This window comes from Scyliorhinus canicula, chromosome 5, assembly GCF_902713615.1.
Source record: "Scyliorhinus canicula chromosome 5, sScyCan1.1, whole genome shotgun sequence".
Lineage (NCBI taxonomy): Eukaryota > Metazoa > Chordata > Chondrichthyes > Carcharhiniformes > Scyliorhinidae > Scyliorhinus > Scyliorhinus canicula.
This window is the reverse complement of record NC_052150.1, coordinates 202,507,776-202,526,586: the sequence shown is the minus strand read 5'-3', so window position 1 is coordinate 202,526,586 and position 18,811 is coordinate 202,507,776. Positions and strand designations below refer to the sequence as shown.

Here is an 18,811-nt window from a genome sequence, read left to right as displayed (position 1 = left end):
AAGTCCCGAAAGATGTGCTTGTTAGGTGAACTGTACATTCTGAATTTTCCCTCTGTGTACCCGAACAGGCGCCCGAGTGTGGTGACCAGAGGATTTTCACAGTAACTTCATTGTAGTGTTAATGTAAGCCACTTGTGACAATATTAAAGATTATAATTATAAAGTACTCTGGGATGTAGCTTATCAGGCCCAGGGGATTTATCAGCCTTCAATCCCATCAGTTTCCCCAATACCATTTCTCTGCTAATATTGATCTCCTCAGTTCCTCCCTCTCGTTCTCCAATATTTCAGGTACAGGGCCGGTGCTAGGAATTGCGGGCCCAATTAGAAAAGTGATGGCGGGGCCCCTACTCTACAAAAGTAAAAATTTATGTATGTTTATATTTCGTGTAGTATGTTCGTCTTTAACAAAAAAAAAACATTAAATGCTTGATATACTAAAATTTTGAAACTTACTTACCCGGGCGGAAGGATTTGGCGGCGCAGGGCTGAAGGATTTGTCGACGGTAATGCGGTGCGTTCCCCAAAAGTAAAAACTACCCTATAGTTCCTCTTAGAATACAGAAAAGGCTTCAAACGGTAACTCTGTCGCCGCTGGCGCGGGGCCCCCTTAAGGTGCTGGGCCCAATTTGATGAAATTGGTCAAATAGGCTTAAAACCGGCCCTGTTCAGGTATCTAATTTGATGTGTCCTCCTTTTGTGAAGACAGAACCAAAGTAGGTGTTTGGTTGCTCAGCCATTTCTTTGTCCCCCATTATACATTCCCCTGTTTCTGACTGTAAGGGACCTACATTTGTCTTCACCAATCTTTTTCTCTTCACATACCTATATAAACTTCTACAGTCAGTTTTTATGTTTCCTGCAAGCTTACTCTCGTACATAATTTTTTCTTCCTTAATCAATCCCTTGGTCCTTCTTTGCTGAATTCTAAAGTGCTCCTAAACCTCGGATCTGTTGTTTTTCTTGGCCAATGTGTATACTTCATCCATCTCTATTTCCCTTGTAAGCCATGTATTGCCACCTTTCCCCTTCTATCATAGTATGGTCCCTCATTCCAAGGGGTCTTGCACACAACTAGATTGCCAATGATTCCATTCTCATTACACAGTACCCAGTCTAGAATGGCCTATTCTCTAGTTGGTTCTTCAACATATTTGTCCAGCAAACCACCCCGTATACACTCCAAGAAAAATCCCTCTACGGTATTGTGGCAAATTGGATTTGTCCAATCTATATCCAGATTCAAATCACCCATAATTAAAGATGTTCCTTTGTCACATGTGTCTCTAATTTCCTGTTTAATGCCATTCACAGCATCACCAGTGCAGTTTGGGGGTCTATGTACGATGCCCACTAATGTTTTTTTGTCCCTATGTGTTTCTGACCTCTACCCACATTGTCAGAGCTAATATCCTTCCTCACGATTGCATTAATTTCCTCTTTAACCAGCACTATCGGGCAGCACAGTGGCGCAGTGGGTGCCGAGGTCCCAGGTTCGATCCCGGCTCTGGGTCACTGTCCGTGTGGCGTTTGCACATTCTCCCCGTATTTGCGTGGGTTTCACCCCCACAACCCAAAGATGTGCAGGGTAGGTGGATTGCCCCCGCTAAATTGCCCCTTAATTGGAAAAAATGAATTGGGTCTTCTAAATTTATTTTAAAAAACAGTACTGTCACTCCACTGCCTTTTCTTTTGTGTCTGTTCTTCCTAAATACTGAATACCCCTGGGCATTCAGTTCCCATCCCTGGTCACCCTGCAGCCATGCCTCTGTAATCCCAATTATATCACACCTTTTTACATCTATTTGCGCGATTAGTTCATCCACTTTATTGTGAGTGCTCCGTGCATTCAAGCACAAAACCTTTACATTTGTCTTTTAACATTACTTGTCTTGCTCCCAATATTTTTCACTGTGACCTTGTTTGAATTTGGTCCTTGGTTTCTCTGCCTATCACTTTTCTTATTCCCTTTCTGCATTTTGTTTTGTTGTTGTTTCCTTCTCCTTTGACTCCTTGCGTAGGTTCCCATCCCCCTTCCATTTTAGTCTAAAGCCTCCCAAACCACTAGCAAATATTCCCCCTCGGGCATCAGTCCCAATCCTACCCAGGTGTAACCCATCCAGTTTGTACTGATCCCATCGCCCCAACTGGAGTTTAGGTGACCTGAGTAAAAGCTTTAATATCCTGAGAGATATTTTTCTTCAGTATTTACAAACGAGAGGGGCCATATTGATGGAGAGGACTGTGTGAAACAGACTGATAAGCTCGAGGAGATACTTGTCAGGAAGGAAGATGTGTTGTGCGTTTTGAAAAACTTGAGGATAGACAAGTCCCCCGGGCCTGACGGGATATATCCAAGGATTCTATGGGAAGCAAGAAATGAAATTGCAGAGCCGTTGGCAATAATCTTTTCGTCCTCGCTGTCAACAGGGGTGGTACCAGAGGATTGGAGAGTGGCGAATGTTGTGCCCCTGTTCAAAAAAGGGAATAGGGATAACCCTGGGAATTACAGGCCAGTTAGTCTTACTTCGGTGGTAAGCAAAGTAATGGAAAGGGTACTGAGGGATAGGATTTCTGAGCATCTGGAAAGGCACTGCTTGATTAGGGATAGTCAGCACGGATTTGTGAGGGGTAGGTCTTGCCTTACAAGTCTTATTGACTTCTTTGAGGAGGTGACCAAGCATGTGAATGAAGGTAAAGCAGTGGATGTAGTGTACATGGATTTTAGTAAGGCATTTGATAAGGTTCCCCATTGTAGGCTTGTGCAGAAAGTAAGGAGGCGTGGGATAGTGGGAAATTTGGCCAGTTGGATAACAAACTGGCTAACCGATAGAAGACAGAGAGTGGTGGTGGATGGCAAATATTCAGCCTGGAGCCCAGTTATCAGTGGCGTACTGCAGGGATCAGTTCTGGGTCCTCTGCTGTTTGTGATTTTCATTAACGACTTGGATGAGGGAGTTGAAGGGTGGGTCAGTAAATTTGCAGATGATACGAAGATTGGTGGAGTTGTGGATAGTGAGGAGGGCTGTTGTCGGCTTCAAAGAGACATAGATAGAATGCAGAGCTGGGCTGAGAAGTGGCAGATGGAGTTTAACCCTGACAAGTCTGAGCTTGTCCATTTTGGAAGGACAAATAGGAATGCGGAATACAGGGTTAACGGTAGGGTTCTTGGCAATGTGGAGGAGCAGAGAGATCTTGGGGTCTATGTTCATAGATCTTTGAAAGTTGCCACTCAAGTGGATAGAGCTGTGAAGAAGGCCTATGGTGTGCTAGCGTTCATTAGCAGAGGGACTGAATTTAAGAGCCGTGAGATGATGATGCAGCTGTACAAAACCTTGGTCAGGCCACATTTGGAGTACTGTGTGCAGTTCTGGTCGCCTCATTTTAGGAAGGATGTGGAAGCTTTGGAAAAGGTGCAAAGGAGATTTACCAAGATGTTGCCTGGAATGGAGAGTAGGTCATACGAGGAAAGGTTGAGGGTGCTAGGCCTTTTCTCATTAGAACGGAGAAGGATGAGGGGCGACTTGATAGAGGCTTATAAGATGATTAGGGGAACAGATAGAGTAGACAGTCAGAGACTTTTTCCCCGGGTGGAACACACCATTACAAGGGGACATAAATTTAAGATAAGTGGTGGAAGATATAGAGGGGATGTCAGAGGTAGGTTCTTTACCCAGAGAGTAATGGGGGCATGGAATGCGCTGCCTGTGGAAGTAGTTGAGTCGGAAACGTTAGGGACCTTCAAGCGGCTAGTGGATAGGTACATGGATTAGGGTAGAATAATGGAGTGTAGGTTAACTTCTTAAGGGCAGCACGGTAGCATTGTGGATAGCACAATTGCTTCACAGCTCCAGGGTCCCAAGTTCGATTTCGACTTGGGTCACTGTCTGTGTGGAGTCTGCACATCCTCCCCGTGACTGTGTGGGTTTCCTCCGGGTGCTCCGGTTTCCTCCCACAGTCCAAAGATATGCAGGTTGGGTGGATTGACCATGAAAAATTGTCCAAAATTCTATGATTAACCTAGGACAAAAGTTCGGCGCAACATCGTGGGCCGAAGGGCCTGTTCTGTGCTGTATTTCTCTATCTATCTTGATAGGGTTGGTGGAAGAGGATGTTTCCTCTTGTGGGAGAATCTAGAACTAGGGGTCACTTAAAAAAAATAAAGGGCTGCCCATTTGAGGAGAAATATTTTCTCCCAGAGGGTAGTGAGTCTTCGGAACTCGCTCTTTAAAGGGCAGTGGAAGAAGAGTCATTAAATATGTTTAAGGCAGAACCAGATAGAGCTTGATAAACAAGGATAAAAATTATTGGGGATGGGGGTGATATAATCAGATTAGCTATGATCTTAATTTTTTTTTAAATGATCTTTATTGTCACAAGTAGGCTTACATTAACACTGCAATGAAGTTACTGTGAAAAACCCCTAGTCGCCACATTCCGGCGCCTGTTTGGGTACACAGAGGGAGAATTCAGAATATCCAAATTACCTAACAGCACATCTTTCGGGACTTGTTAAATTATGGAGCAGGCTCAAGGGGTCGAATAACCTACTCCTAATTCGTATGTTTACACATATATGACCTTTATTTTGAACCTAAGAAGTTTCAAGAAAAGGCTACTAATAACACACTAGTAATTTGCTGGACGTGCGCAAGTTGCGGTAACACAGTGGTTAGCATTGTTGCTTTGCAGCTCCAGGGACCCGGGTTCAATTCCTGGCTTGGGTCACTGTATGTGTGGAGTCTGCTCATTCTCCCCGTGTCTGCGTGGGTTTCCTCCAGGTGCACTGGTTTCTTCCCACAAGTCCCGAAAGACGTGCTTGTTTGGTGAATTAGACATTCTGAATTCTCCCTCAGTGTACACGAATAGGCGTCGGAGTGTGGCTACTAGGGGACTTTCACAGTAACTTCATTGCAGTATAATGTAAGTCTACTTGTGACACTAATAAAGACTATTATTATAAAATCCATTTTAAGGACTGTAATTTTTCTGATTCCCCTTTTGATTGCTCTCAGTCAAATGACCTTACTTTCTTATACTTCAATCCTTCTTTCTAGAAATGTAACTAGATATCACTGAACCCATTTTCCTCAATATTTAATTTTATTTTGCACCCTCTGGTTTTGAGCACTTTGGTCAGAGCAAAGAGTTTCCCTGGACTTGCACGATTGTGATTAGATCAAAATGTATTTGTTATTTAATATCAGTCTTGAAGAACAAAGTCGTGTTCATTCCAAATTTTCAATGTATTTTACCTATGAATTTTCACTTTTGTCCCACCTAGATCTGAATAAGGCGTTTCATGCTTTCAGCAATAAAAGTTTTCGTGGCCTGAAACCAGTTGCTGAACACTTGCCAAGAACACGGTGTCTCCATGTTACTCAGTTGCCTGAAGCAATAGTACAGGATTATCTAGTATTGTACTTTGAACGCTACCTAAGATGTGATAACAATGTGGAAGTTCATATGGACAAATCTACACAGTCTGCAATAATGACTTTTCCAAACCCGGAAGGTAATTCTCAATGTATATAGATGATTTGGGCCTGGGTACAGACAGCAGAATCTCAAAATTTGATGACACAAAAGTAAAAGGTTTGGTAAGTATTTGAGGGGGAATACAAAAATACGTTGGGGTGGCCAAGACAAGTTAGTGCAGTGGGTACACAGATGGCAATGCAATTCAATGTGGAATAAATGTGAAATAATATATAACTGGAAAAAGATAAAGACTGGGATTTTCTGCTCCCCATCAGCAGCAGGCATCATTGCGGGCATGATGGGAAAGTTTGGAAATTTTTCTGACCCATCCGCGACTATACCTGCCCCTGGCGGGACTGGAAAATCCTGCTGAAAGAAGGTATGAAATTAGAAAAACGCATAGCGGAAAAGCGAGTCTTAAAGACTTTGTTGTTTAATTCTCTAAGTGTAGTACAAATCAAGCAATAAAAAAGTCAATGGAACTTTAGATATTATAAAAGTAAAGATTTTGTTTCCCCAAAAATTGTTTAGGATATAGACTATTGGGAGGGATTTTTGAGCACCCCATGATGAAAAGTTTATGCAGCACAATAGTGATTAACCAGGATTGGGCAGCACGGTAGCACAGTGGATAGCACTGTTGCTTCACAGCTCCAGGGTCCCAGGCTTGGGTCACTGTCTGCAGAGTCTGCACGTTATCCCTGTGTCTGCCTGGGTTTCCTCCGGATGCTCCGATTTCCTCCCACAAGTCCCGAAAGACGTGCCTGTTAGGTGAATTGGACATTCTGAATTCTTCCTCTGTGTACCCGAACAGGTGCCGGAATGTGGCGACTAGGGGATTTTCACAGTAACTTCATTGCAGTGTTAATGTAAGCCTTCTTGTGACAATAAAGATTACTAAATTAAAAATTAATGCCAAGGTTGGTGAACTATATTTATGAGGATTGACCTGAAATCCTGTAATTATTTCCACTCCAGCACAGAAGGCTATTTGGTGATTTAAAAGAAGTAATATTACAAAGAGCTTGATAGATAACTTTTCCTTATTCTATTTCCTTTTGGCGTGTCAGTGATAAGAGTCATTAATTTAAAATTAACATTAAGATAAATCAGTTTTGAGGAATTCTTTATACAGAGAATTGTTGGAACATAGATTCCTTTCTCCCAGGGTCTAGTTGTCATTAACTTAAAACTTTCTAAATATTTGAATTTGAGGATGATGTAAAGGTCTTGGCGAAGGAGTAAATAATAAGATTAGTTTTGTATTGCATTGTCAAAAAGGCTGCGTCGACATAATGGACACACACAACATCCTGCGTTGAAAACTTACAAAGTTCTAACTGTCAATAATTTATTATCTTGATACTTCTATATTCAGTTTATTAATTTAAAATTAAATAACTTTCTTTTTTTAAAATTCAGCGGTTGAATGTGTTCTATCCAAAACACATGACATAAAAGGTCACACTTTGAAAATGCATCGTTATTATGAAGGCAAGAAGTTAACAGAATTTGCATCTGAGCAAGACAGAAATGACTCTCAGTCATTAAAGAAAGACAAAACAGACTCTGAATCACTGACCCAAAAGAATGAAGATGAAACTAAACTTACAAGCAGTTTTGTAACAGAGGAATGTCAATACAAAAACAAGTATTATGTATTGATTTTGAAGAACCAGGATCTAGACAAAAAATATTCTACTGTTCAGCTGAATTTTGATATGATGCAAAATATTGTACAAATTACAGGGATGGAAAAAGATGTTTTAAAAGTTCAAATAAGACTGTTAAATAAAGGAAACCAAATAACAAACAAAATCATCCACTTATCAGAACATTTAAGAATATTTTTGACCCAATTAAGCAATGAAGGTTTCCTTACACAGATGTTTTTGGACTCTGGAATTAACGCAGCATATTCATATGATGATGCTGAAGATAAAGGAGTTTTGTACGCAGCATCAGAAAAAGACATACAAAAAGCTGAAGAAAAACTGAAGATGACTTTTGCAGAATTAACAATACCAATTCCAGGAAACGTTTACATGGACAGTGCAAATAATTTCAAACTGTTCATAGAGAAAATCACAGCATCTGTGATTAGAGAACATTTGGAATTAAAAGATATAAAAGAAAAATACGTACTGCAGCATTCCCTGGAAGCAAAAGATACTTCAGGCCAATTTGCCTGTATCATCCTTGTTGGGTACAGGATCATTGCTGAAGATGTGACAGTACGCATTGGAAAGTACATGGATGAAAACTGCATGAAGGATTTCTTTATTGAAGTTCCATTACTGGGTGTCTTTGAATGTACCCAGAGGTTTGTGAACTTTTCAGACATACTCCGAGATGTAAATGTAGATTTTGTGAAGAATGAGCAATCATTGAGTCTACATATTCGAGTAAGTATGAAAAATGCAACACAAACAAAAACTGTAATAACGGACATTTTGAAACAAGTTAAAATGCTGAGAAAACATCTGCACAATCCTGGAGCTGTTCAGTTTTTTGCTAAAAACCAGGACCTTTTAAAGAAACTGGAAAACCCTTACCAATGTGTAATCTACATAGAAAATCAAGAAGGGCAACAAAAAGATCTTTCTCTTTCCAATGAACTGGAAACCATGTCATCAGTCATGTTTTTGAACAAGTTCAGAATCTCAGTTGTTAAACATAATATAGCAATTCACAAAGTTGATGCAATTGTACACCTGACAAATGAGAAATTTGATTGTTCCACTGGATTGTCAAAAACCCTTATAGAAACTGGTGGTCCTGACCTTCAAGAAAGCATTAATCGACTGAGAAAGAGCCGACACCCTATAAAAGAGGATGTTGTGATTCAAAGCAGCCCTGGAAAATTATTATGCTCTGCGGTCTTCCATGCCAAATGGACAAAATCGGATCGGCAAGAAGAAACCGTTCTTAAGAAGATCATATTGGCAGCTTTGAGTTTGGCAAATGAACAGCTTTTTACATCTATTGCAATTCCAGTGTTTATGTTGGGAGAGTCCTCAACATGGATTATGGTAAAAGCCATCAAAGAATATTGTGAGAAATCCAGAAAATCTGATGCAAATCTGACTGACATCAGACTTGTCAGTACTGATGATGCCTCTATTAAAACAATGAAGAAAGCTGTTAAACAGATACTAGAACCCGAAGGTAAACATTCAAAGATGCCAGCTGTGATGAAGTTGGCCTTGAAACGTGAAAAGAAAAACTTAGCAGCAAACCCAGCCCTAGAGCCCCAGCAAGAAGCCAGCAGGCTACCCAGCGATTCCAAAGTACAGCCAGACACTGCTGTACCTGAAATAAATCTAGACAACTCGAATGACTTATTTCTAAAATGTGATGGATTAAAGGTGATTCTGGTGAAAGGAAACATTGGTGAACAAAAGGTAAAATAAATAGTGAACAACTGAAGTGCAGGGATGGGAAATTGGACTTGTGAGTACATACAGGGGCTGGTTTAGCTCACTGGGCTAAATCGCTGGCTTTTAAAGCAGGCCAGCAGCACGGTTCGATTTCCGTACCAGCCTCCCCGGACAGGCGCCGGAATGTGGCGACTAGGGGCTTTTCACAGTAACTTCATTGAAGCCTACTCGTGACAATAAGCGATTTTCATTTCATTTCATTTTCATATTTATGGATGACATCTGTGTCCTTGAATCTCGCATGTCACTTATGGCATCTGTGTCCTTGAAAATCACATGTCACTTATGGCATGTGCACATATCTGTGGGGTAAAAAGAGCCTGAATCATATTTTAAGCACTAACATGCAAGTTGAATGACTGCTGGAAATTTTCACGACAGCCAGATTGTGGCATGAATTAGCTTGCAACGCTGATTTGATGTCATGCCACTATTTTGAATAATGGGCTCCAAGTAACTTCTCTTAACCTTGCAAAGCTGGGCATGCGTTCAGCAACAAGAAGGACCCTTTCCCTGCTAATGCTATTCAAAGCGATCAACTGCTTATAGGTTTATTGCTGGTTGCAGACTGTAGGAAGTGCTTGTTGTTTATCATTGTTGTTCCAAGTTGCAAATTTCTACAGGGAGTTGTGGGGCAGGTGCTGAAGAAACTTATTTTAACTTAAGGCTTCTGCACAAGCCAGTTGCTCTCAGACTTGGCTGGATTTATTTCAAGTACAGCAGTGTCTGGGTATACAGCATGATAAAGCAGGCAAAGAAAAAAAAGCTTCTGTAATAGCCTCGATATAGCAATAGTCTTGTCAGGAAGAGAGTTTCAGGTTTTGATTCAATGACAATGAAAGAGTAGAGATATAGTCCCAAGTTTGGGGTGGGGTAGACCTGGGGTAAAAATGGCTCTCAGCAGGAGGTCATGTGCATCCAGATTGGTCTAAGAGGAATTCTGCTATTAAACCTCAACAACATCTGAGATTTCTGCACTACAGAATCACAGAAAGAGGCCATTTGGCTGATTGTGTCTGCACCGGCTCTCCAAACGAGCATTGCAGCTTAAGTGTCATTCCCTGCCTTTTCCCAATACCCCTACACATTGTTTTATTCAAGCACTCATCTAATGCCCTCTTGAACGCCTCGAAAGAAAGTGCTTCCACCACACTTCTAGGCAGTGCATTCAAGAGCTGTACCACTCGTTGTGTGAAATTGTTTTTTTTTCCCCATCTCATTTGAGCAACTGCTTATCAAGTGTCTTTCATGACTACCAGCAGTTCCAGAGCACTTTATGGCCAATTAGGTAATTTGACATATTTTATTCTTTCTTGTGATGTGAGTGTCACTTGCAAGGCCAGCAAGGTGAGCTGCCTTCTTGAATGGCTGCAATTCATCTAGCCTTGATATATCAATAGTCTTATGAGGAAGAGAGTTTCAGGTTTTGATTCAAAGATATAGTCCCAAGTTAGGACGTGGCTCCAGGTGGAATTGCAGATGGCAGCGTTCCTATGTATCCTATGTATCTACTGCCCAGGTGGTGGAGGTTGCAGGCCTGGAGGTGCTATTGATGGAGGCTTGGTGAGGGGATGCAGTTTATGTTTCACACTGTGGGCCATTATGGGCCAATGAAGAGAGTTAACGTTTAAGGGAGTGGATGGGGTGCCAATCAAGCAGGTTGTTTAGTCCTGGATGGTGTCAGGTTAGGATTGTTCTTGGAGCCGCACTCATCCGGGCAAGGGGACAGTATTCAATCATACTCTTTCTTGTGCCTTGTAAATGATGAACACGCTTTGGGGAGTCAGGAGGTAAGATGCTTGCCGCAAGTTTCATTGCATTTGAATTGCTCTCGTAGCCACAGTATTTATGTGGCTGGTCCATGAGAACATTGGCAGAAAAGAAATAGGAGTAGGTCGTATGGGCCCATGACCCTGCTCCAACATTCAATAAGATCACAATGTGATTGTGGTATTAACTCTATCTCCCTTTGTAGTCAAAACTGTTTAACTCTGCCTTAACTATATTCCATAATCCAATCTGCATTCCTCTCTGTAGAAAAGAATTCCAAAGGTAAACGACTCTAAGAGAAGAAATTCCTCCTCACCTCCATCTTAAATAGGAGACCGCTTACTTATAACAGGTTCAAGTTTTGCTAGTAGGAGAAGGTGGTTGTGGGGTGTTTTGTTTCGTGGTTGAAGGTAACTTGAACTCAGGAGAGCTGTTTGAACTCCATGTTGATTAAGGTTTTTTTTAATAATGTGAAGGCTGTATTTTGTCTTGTTCATTCATGGGATGTGGGTATCTCTGGCTGGGCCAGTATTTACTGTCCATCTCTAATGGCCCCTGAGAAGATGGTGGTGAGCTGCCTTCTTGAACTACTGCAGTACATGTGCTTTAGAGACACCACACTGCTGTTAGAGAGAGGATTCCAGGATTTTGACCCAGCGACAGTGAAGAAACGATATATTTACAAATCAGAGTGGTGAGTGTATGCTGCCTTTGTCTTCGAGATGATATGGCCATGGGTTGGAAGGTGCTGTTCAGCCAGGTTTAGTGAGTTCTTGTAGATCCGGGTTTTTCAAAGTGCAGACCATGGGATGGATGCCAGAAGGATCGCGGAGTCCGCGGCCAGTAACAATTCTGTGATTCATAGGGGTGAAGCCGCTCCCCTGTAAAAACAAACATTTAACAAGTCATCAACTCAACATGAAGCTCAGAGGTAACACCACTGGTCCCCCTAGCCACGCTATCTATGTTCTGTGTCAGGACAGGAACTGTTTCCAATTTGCTCCAACACAAAATGTTTTTAAAGGTTGCAAGGCAGTGAAGGTGTTTGAATTTGGAACGTTTATCAATGCTTTGGCAACATAATGATCTTCTACCTTTCCCAAGCTCTGAGCTACTGCTGGCAACCTTCACTGACAGTCATTTTACACATTCAGTGACACCAGCAATTGTGCTTATCGCCTGTGTGTGTGTGGGTGTGTGTGTGGTAATTACTGTTTCTGGATCTTCCTTCATAGCCGTTTTTCCACTAGTAATAAAATAAGGCTACTGTATTAAATGTCCTGTGGTGTGCTGTTACTTAGCTATTGCAAATTTCCATGCCGTTTGACTCTTACTTACGATAATCAGATTCTTAACCTTCACACATTGTACTGTACACACAGCACCTTATAAAGCTGGTACTACTACCTAAGACTTTTGACTGATAACAGGAAGCAGGCTATGGAATATTGATTGTTCCTGCTCCCCATCAACATTTCGAGCAAGTGTAGTCGGGCACACGGTATCACAAGTGGCTAGCACTGTGGCTTCACAGCGCCAGGGTCCCAGGTTCGATTTCCTGCTGGGTCACTGTCTGTGAGGAGTCTGCACGTTCTCCCCGTTTCTGCGTGGGTTTCCTCCCCGTGCTCTGGTTTTCTCCCACTGTCCAAAGACGTGAAGGTTAGGTGGATTGGCCATGATAAATTGCCCTTGGAGACCAAAAAGGTGAGGAGGGGTTATTGGGTTATGAGGATAGAGTGGAACTGAGGGCTTAAGTGGGTCGATACAGACTCAATGAGCTGAATGGCCTCCTTCTGCACTGTATGTTCTATCATCTTCAGTATTATTCTGCATGTTTTGTTGTTTAAATTCTATTCCTAGCAGTTTTCTATAATCCTGTCTCATTGTAATCAAAGCATAAGAAACTTTAACTGACTGGAAATTATACCAATAGTGCAGTGGGTTTACCAACAGATACTTGCTTCTGAAACTTCACCATGTCACTGTGAATATTCCTGGGTGAATTAGGGGCCCAGAAGAGGTGGCAGGGGGACGTTGGAAGCAATCTTTCGAAGGTGTCCAATTAAAAAGCCACCTCTGGGAACCCTGTCTATATTGGTACAGTGTCCAGCTTTCAACATCAGGAGGTTTATTCTGTGAAACACGCGGATAGGACCGCTGCCACCCTTGCAGTGTGGTTCTGCTGAGGAGCCAGCAGCGTGTGTGTCAGCGACGCCATGGAGGTGCTTTCACTGGGAGGCAATTTTCTACCATTATTGGAGACATCAGTCTCCATGAGGTGACTGCAATGGCATGTCTTCTGGTTGGGGAGACATATCACGTTGTCACAATTGAATATCTGAGAAAATAATTAATATCTGAGAAAACTTTGTTCAATGTCCATTCTGTCAGATTAATGACAACCAGGACAGTTAGTTTGCCAGTTGTCCATGGGGCAGTTTTAGTGTTGTCAGTATTTTATAATCAATATTGAATGAGTTTTAGAATCTCCAACCAGTGGAAATAGTTTATCTTTATGTGTCATGTCTATTCTTGTTAATATCAGATCACTCCTTAACCTCCTAAATTCTAGTGGTGGCATCTAGAAGGAGGTTGCATGCATGCTAGCACCCGCCAGAGTCCTCCCTTTTTGGGTCTTTTAGCCCGGTTCCCGGGAGTAATTTGTGGACAGACCTGTCCCATTTGATAGCTCTTTGCAAAAAGATGTCAAAGACCACAAAAAAGAATACTGGAAAGAAGGGTACGACTGGTAGTCTTTCAGAGGAACTGGGGAAGGTGCGGAGTATTTGGGAACAAAGGTGGTGGAGACAAGCTCGCCGGGTGGGGCTGCATCTATTACTGTGGATAAGCTGATGGAGGTAATGGCGGCTGAATTTGAAAGACCATTCGGCAAGCATTTTGTGAGGCAAGGGAGGTATATGATGGAGACCTTCAAAGTTGGTGAGGGACACATTGGGCCCGATCGAGGAAGTATTAAGATACTGGGAAAGAGCTCCGAGACAATACAGGTTAGGGTGCATGGTGAGGTGCTGAAGGGGGTGGAGGATACCCTGTTGTGACACAGTGACCAGATAGCCTCACTGGAAGCTGAGCTGTTGGAACATCATGGAACAAGTGTCTGAAGGCTAAGACTGAGGACCTGGGTAATAGGTCAAGGAGAACTCTTTCTCCCCTGGGTGGGTGAACCTCCAAGGGTCTGCCGCCCCCATCTGCTCCATAAAGCAACCAAGTTCCTTCAAAGTCTTCCCTGTTTTGGGGTTCAAACTGTCTATCCTTGGGTCCTGTACACAGTAAAAGACCCCCCCCCCCCCACATGATCAGTTGATGTCTCGCTAATTTCGTGTCAGCCAAGTTGCGAGCGTACAAGTTAAGTACTACCGGTGCTCCGCCTAGGACCCCGCTGTCCATGACGTACTGTCCTCATGGGTCCGAAACTGTCTTCGTCGCTTTAAACATCGTCTTCTTATTGATCAGTATTGCAACCTCCCTGGCTCCTGTGGGGTTAGCCATACTTACCTGATGGACTCGCCCCTGCACTCCGGGATTTCGCTTTGTTAGGGGGCCGTCCAAGATGGCCACCATCACTGCTCTCCCCATGCAGTTGGGTCCCTGCACTCTGGGGTTTCCCTTCGTCCAGGGGTCACCCAACATGGCCGCCAACAGTGTGTTCGCCATGTGGGTGTGCCCTGCACTCCGGGGTTTCCCTTCGTCCAGGGGGCACCCAACATGGCCGCCAACAGTGCGTTCACCATGTGGGTGTGCCCTGCACTCTGGGGTTTCCCTTTGTCCTGGGGGCACCCAACATGGCTGCCAACTGTGCGTCCGCCACGTGGATAGGCCCCTGCACTCTGGGATCTCCCTTCACCCAGACACCGTATGAGGTGGTTGCTTGCAGTGCTTCTTTGCTCCGGGCCCCTGCTTGTGGCCCTTGTAGCCTTATTACCACTTTCGCTCTGCTCCTGTTTTTTTCCCTTTTCCCCCCTCCCTCCCCAGTCCCTCCTTCCCCCCCTTATGCCCCCTTCCCAGTGCTCCCCCCACCCCCCCACCCCTGCTTGGTGCTGACACCCCTGGCGGGGATGTGCCACAGCCATTATCTGCTGCATGCTCCCGGCGCTAGCTTTGCCGCTAGTGTTGGAACCCCCCCCCGCCCTGTTTTTTCTCGCCTGTTCTTTCCCCATCTTACCCTGCCACTCCGCTTTCCCTTTTCCGTTGCTCTGGGTCTCTCGAATAAGGCCACGTTCTCCTGCGTGAAGTGATCTCTCAGGTGGTGGCTTACTGCTTGTCGTTCAGGATGTGTTTGGGGGGAGGGGGAGAGATGCTTCTTTCCCCCCCCCCCAAAAAAAATTAGGCTCGTTGCCATGCTGTTGTTCCTTGCCAGGGGCCCTTTATCGCTTCCCTTGCTGTCGCTGCTCCAATCCACACACCACAACGAACTTGTCTGCCTTGGCAGGGGCTGTAAAAAAGTGTCCCTTGACTTGGTATGTGACTTGGTATTTTGTTGGTTACAGCATACCAAAGCATATGCTGTTCTTATACAGTGCTGCCTTTGCCCTGTGAAATTACGCCCGGTGCTTAGCCAGGTCAGCCCCAATGTCCTGGTATATTCTTACTTTGTGTCCTTCCCAGCTGCAGTTCTTGGACTGGTGCAGTTTGGCTATTAACGCCCTCGGTTGTTCCCTAGCTTTGGGTTTCAGATGCAGCGACCGGTGTGTCCTGTCTATTTCTGGTGGGTTGGGGAAGGTTTACCTTTCCAACAGGTTGCCCAGCACGTGGGCCACGTAGTTAGTGGGGTCCCTGCCCTCGATTCCCTCCAGTAGGCCCACAATCCGCAGGTTTGGAAGTGTGAGTAACCCGGGTGGGAGGAGTCTTTGATTATGCTGCCTGCTTTCCTAAGGCAGCGGGAGATGCAGACAGAGTCAATGGATGGGAGGCAGGTTCGCCTGATGGACTTGGCTGTGTTCACGACTCTGTAGTTTCTTACGGTCAAGAGTCAATGTGGACATGCCCTTAGTTTCCTGTGGAAGTATAGGCGCTGTTGTGCTTTCTTGGCCATAGCGTCGACGTGGGTGGACCAGGACAGATTGTTGGTGATGTGCACACCGAGGAATTTGAAGCTGTCAACCATCTCCACCTTGGCACCATTGATGCAGACAGTGTGTATGATACATTGCTGCCTTAAGTCAATGACCAGCTTCCTTAAGTCAATGACCAGCTCTTTAGTTTTGCTGACTTTGAGGGCGAGATCGTTGTCATTCTGCCACTCCACTGGGTTCTCTATCTCCCTCCTGTACTCTAACTCCTCGTTCGCGCTCTGACCCACTACGGTTGTGTCATCAGAAAATTTGGCACATCGTGTCTGTACTGCCATCCAATGAGATCCTGACTTTGCGGTAAACTATTTCACAGATCCACTTCCCTCCTGAGAAAAAAGCCCTCCTCATCTCTGTCTTAAATGGGCGACCCCTTGTTCTGAGATTATGTCTTCCTGCCCATGACTCTCCCACAAGGGGAAACAACCTCTCAGCATCTACCCTGTCAAGTTATCAGTTTTTTTTTGTCTCCTTTCCTTTTTGAATAAGGCAATTTTGCAATCTTCTGGGACTTTTCCAGAATTTAAGGATTCTTGGAAGATTACTACCAGTACATCCACTATCTCTGTAGTCACTTCCTTTATTATCCTGGGATACAACCCAAGGGACGTATCGGCCTTTACCCGCGTTAGTGTCCCTCGTATTTTTTCTCTCGGGATAGTTATTGTATTCATTTCCTGCATCCCCCCCCTCTCTTTTGCAGCTTGGTTATTTAATGTTGAAGGAATGTTTTAGTATCTTCCACCATGAAGGCTGATGCAAAGATTTTGTTTAACTCCTCTGCAATTTCCTAGTTCCCCATTATTATTTTCCAGTCCCATTCTTTAAGTTCATTTAGGTCTCGTTTTCCTTTTTACATATTTAAGAAGCTCTTGCTGTCCGTTCTTATATTACTTGCTAGTTTAACCTCATGGTTCATCTTCTCCCTCCCAGGATAACTTGTTGGTTTTTAAACTTACCCAATCCTCTGCCTTACCACTAATCCTAGCCACATTGTATGTTTTTTCTTTCAATTTAATACTATCCTTAACTTCTTTGGTTAACCATGGTCGATTTATCCCCTTCCTACAATCCTTCTTCCTATAAGATCATAAGACAAGGGAGCAGAATTAGACCATTCGGCCCATTGAATCTGCGCCGCCATTCAATCATGGCTGATATGTTCCTCATCCCCATCCTCCTGCCTTCTCCCCATAATCCCTGATCCCCTTATTAACCAAGAACCTATCGATCTCTGCCTTAAAGGCACTCAGTGATTTGGCCTCAACATCCTTCTGCAGCAAAGAGTTCCATAGATTCACCACCCTCTGGCTGAAGAAATTCCTCCTCATCACTGTTTTAAAGGATTGTCCTTACAGACTGAAGCTCTACCCTCGAGTTCCAGTTCTCCTACTCGTGGTAACATCCTCTCCATTATCACTCGATCTAGGCCTTTTTGTAAGTTTAAATGCGATCTCCCTCATCTTTCTAAACTCCATTAAGTACAGACCCAGAGTCCTCAACGCTCCTCTTATGACAAGTCCTTCATTCTGGGGATAATTCTTGTGAAAATCTTGGACCCTCTTCAAGGCAGCACATCCTTCCTTAGGTACGGGGCCCAAAACTGCTCACTATATTCCAAATGGGGTCTGAGCAGAGACTTATACAGCCTCAACAGTAAATCCCTACTCTTGTATTCTAGCCCTCTTGACATGAATGTTTGTTTAAAAATATTTTTTATTCTCCTTTTTCACATTTTCTCCCAAATTTACACCCCTCCCCTCCAGCGCCCCTGTCACAATCACAATCCCTGATCTGCCACCACATTCTCCATCTGGAAACGTACTCTTTTGCTGACCATTACTTCTACCCCTCGAGCTCTTCCGTCAAATCCAGAGTGAAACACCTGACTAACCCAGCCCTTTTTAAGTCTCACATGGTCCTTCACCTTCAAGTGAGCCTCCTGCTGCATTGCTACATCGGCTTTCAAACTTTTAAGATGCGCAAGCACCCTTGACCTCTTGACCGGACCTCATAACCCCCTCACTTTCCACGTGACTATCCTAACTAGGGGTCTCTCAGCCCTCCCACCCTTCTTATCCACCATCATCATACCACTGGGCCCTGCCCCATAAGCCTGACCCGCCCCTATCCATTATTAACATTGAATCTTGACATGAATGTTAACATTGCATTTGCCTTCCTAACTGCCAACTAAACCTACATGTTAACCTTCAGAGAATCCTGAACTAGGTCTCCTAAGTCCCTTTGTGCTTCTGATTTCTGGCGCCTTTTCCCATTATAGAAAATAGTCTGTGCCTCTATTCTTCCTACCAATGTGCATAACTTCACACTTTTCCACATTGTATTGCATCTGCCACTTCTTTCCCACTTTCCTTGCCTTCCAAGTCCTTCTACAGCCTCTCTGCTTCCTCAACACAACCTGTCCCTCAGCATATCTTTGTGTCATCTGCAAACTTAGCAACAATACCCTCAGTTGCTTCGTCCAGATCATTAATGTATATCATGAATAGCTGTGGTCCCAACGCTCACCACTGGTCACCGGCTGCCATCCTGAAAAGGACCCCTTTATCCCCAATCTCTGCCTTCTGCCAGTCAGCCAATCCTCTATCATTGACACATCTTTGTTGTGAGCCATGAACTATTTTTATAAATGTCTGCCATTGCTGATCAACTTTTTTTTTTGCTCAACTCTTTTCCCAGTCCACTCCAGCCAATTCTGCCTTATTCCTTTATAACAACCCTTGTATAGGTTTAGCCATGTTGTTTCTGACCCAAGTTTCACACTCTCAAACTGAATGCTACATCCACCATGTCATGAGCACTATTTTCTTGAGGATCTTTTACTCTGAGATTGTTTATTAAACCTGCCTCATTACCCATTACCGGATCCAAAATAGTCTGATCGCTGGTTGGTTCCACAACATATTGTTCCAAGAAACTGTCCTGAATGCACACTATGAACTCTTCCTCATGGCAACCTCTGCCAATTTGATTTTCCCAAAGCACATGAAGTTTAAATTCACCCAT

At 43.8% G+C, this 18,811-nt stretch overlaps 1 protein-coding gene across 2 annotated transcripts in view; it reads left to right on the top strand.

Moving 5' to 3' along the window:
* LOC119966523 (protein mono-ADP-ribosyltransferase PARP14-like) overlaps nucleotides 1-18,811 on the top strand; it is a 152,591-nt gene that overhangs the window by 45,527 nt on the left and 88,253 nt on the right. For both annotated transcript variants that reach the window (XM_038798364.1, XM_038798365.1), the window contains 2 exons: nucleotides 5,285-5,515; nucleotides 6,904-8,885. In XM_038798364.1, the coding sequence (XP_038654292.1) occupies nucleotides 5,285-5,515; nucleotides 6,904-8,885 (2,213 nt within the window). The remainder of the gene's footprint in view (nucleotides 1-5,284; nucleotides 5,516-6,903; nucleotides 8,886-18,811) is intronic.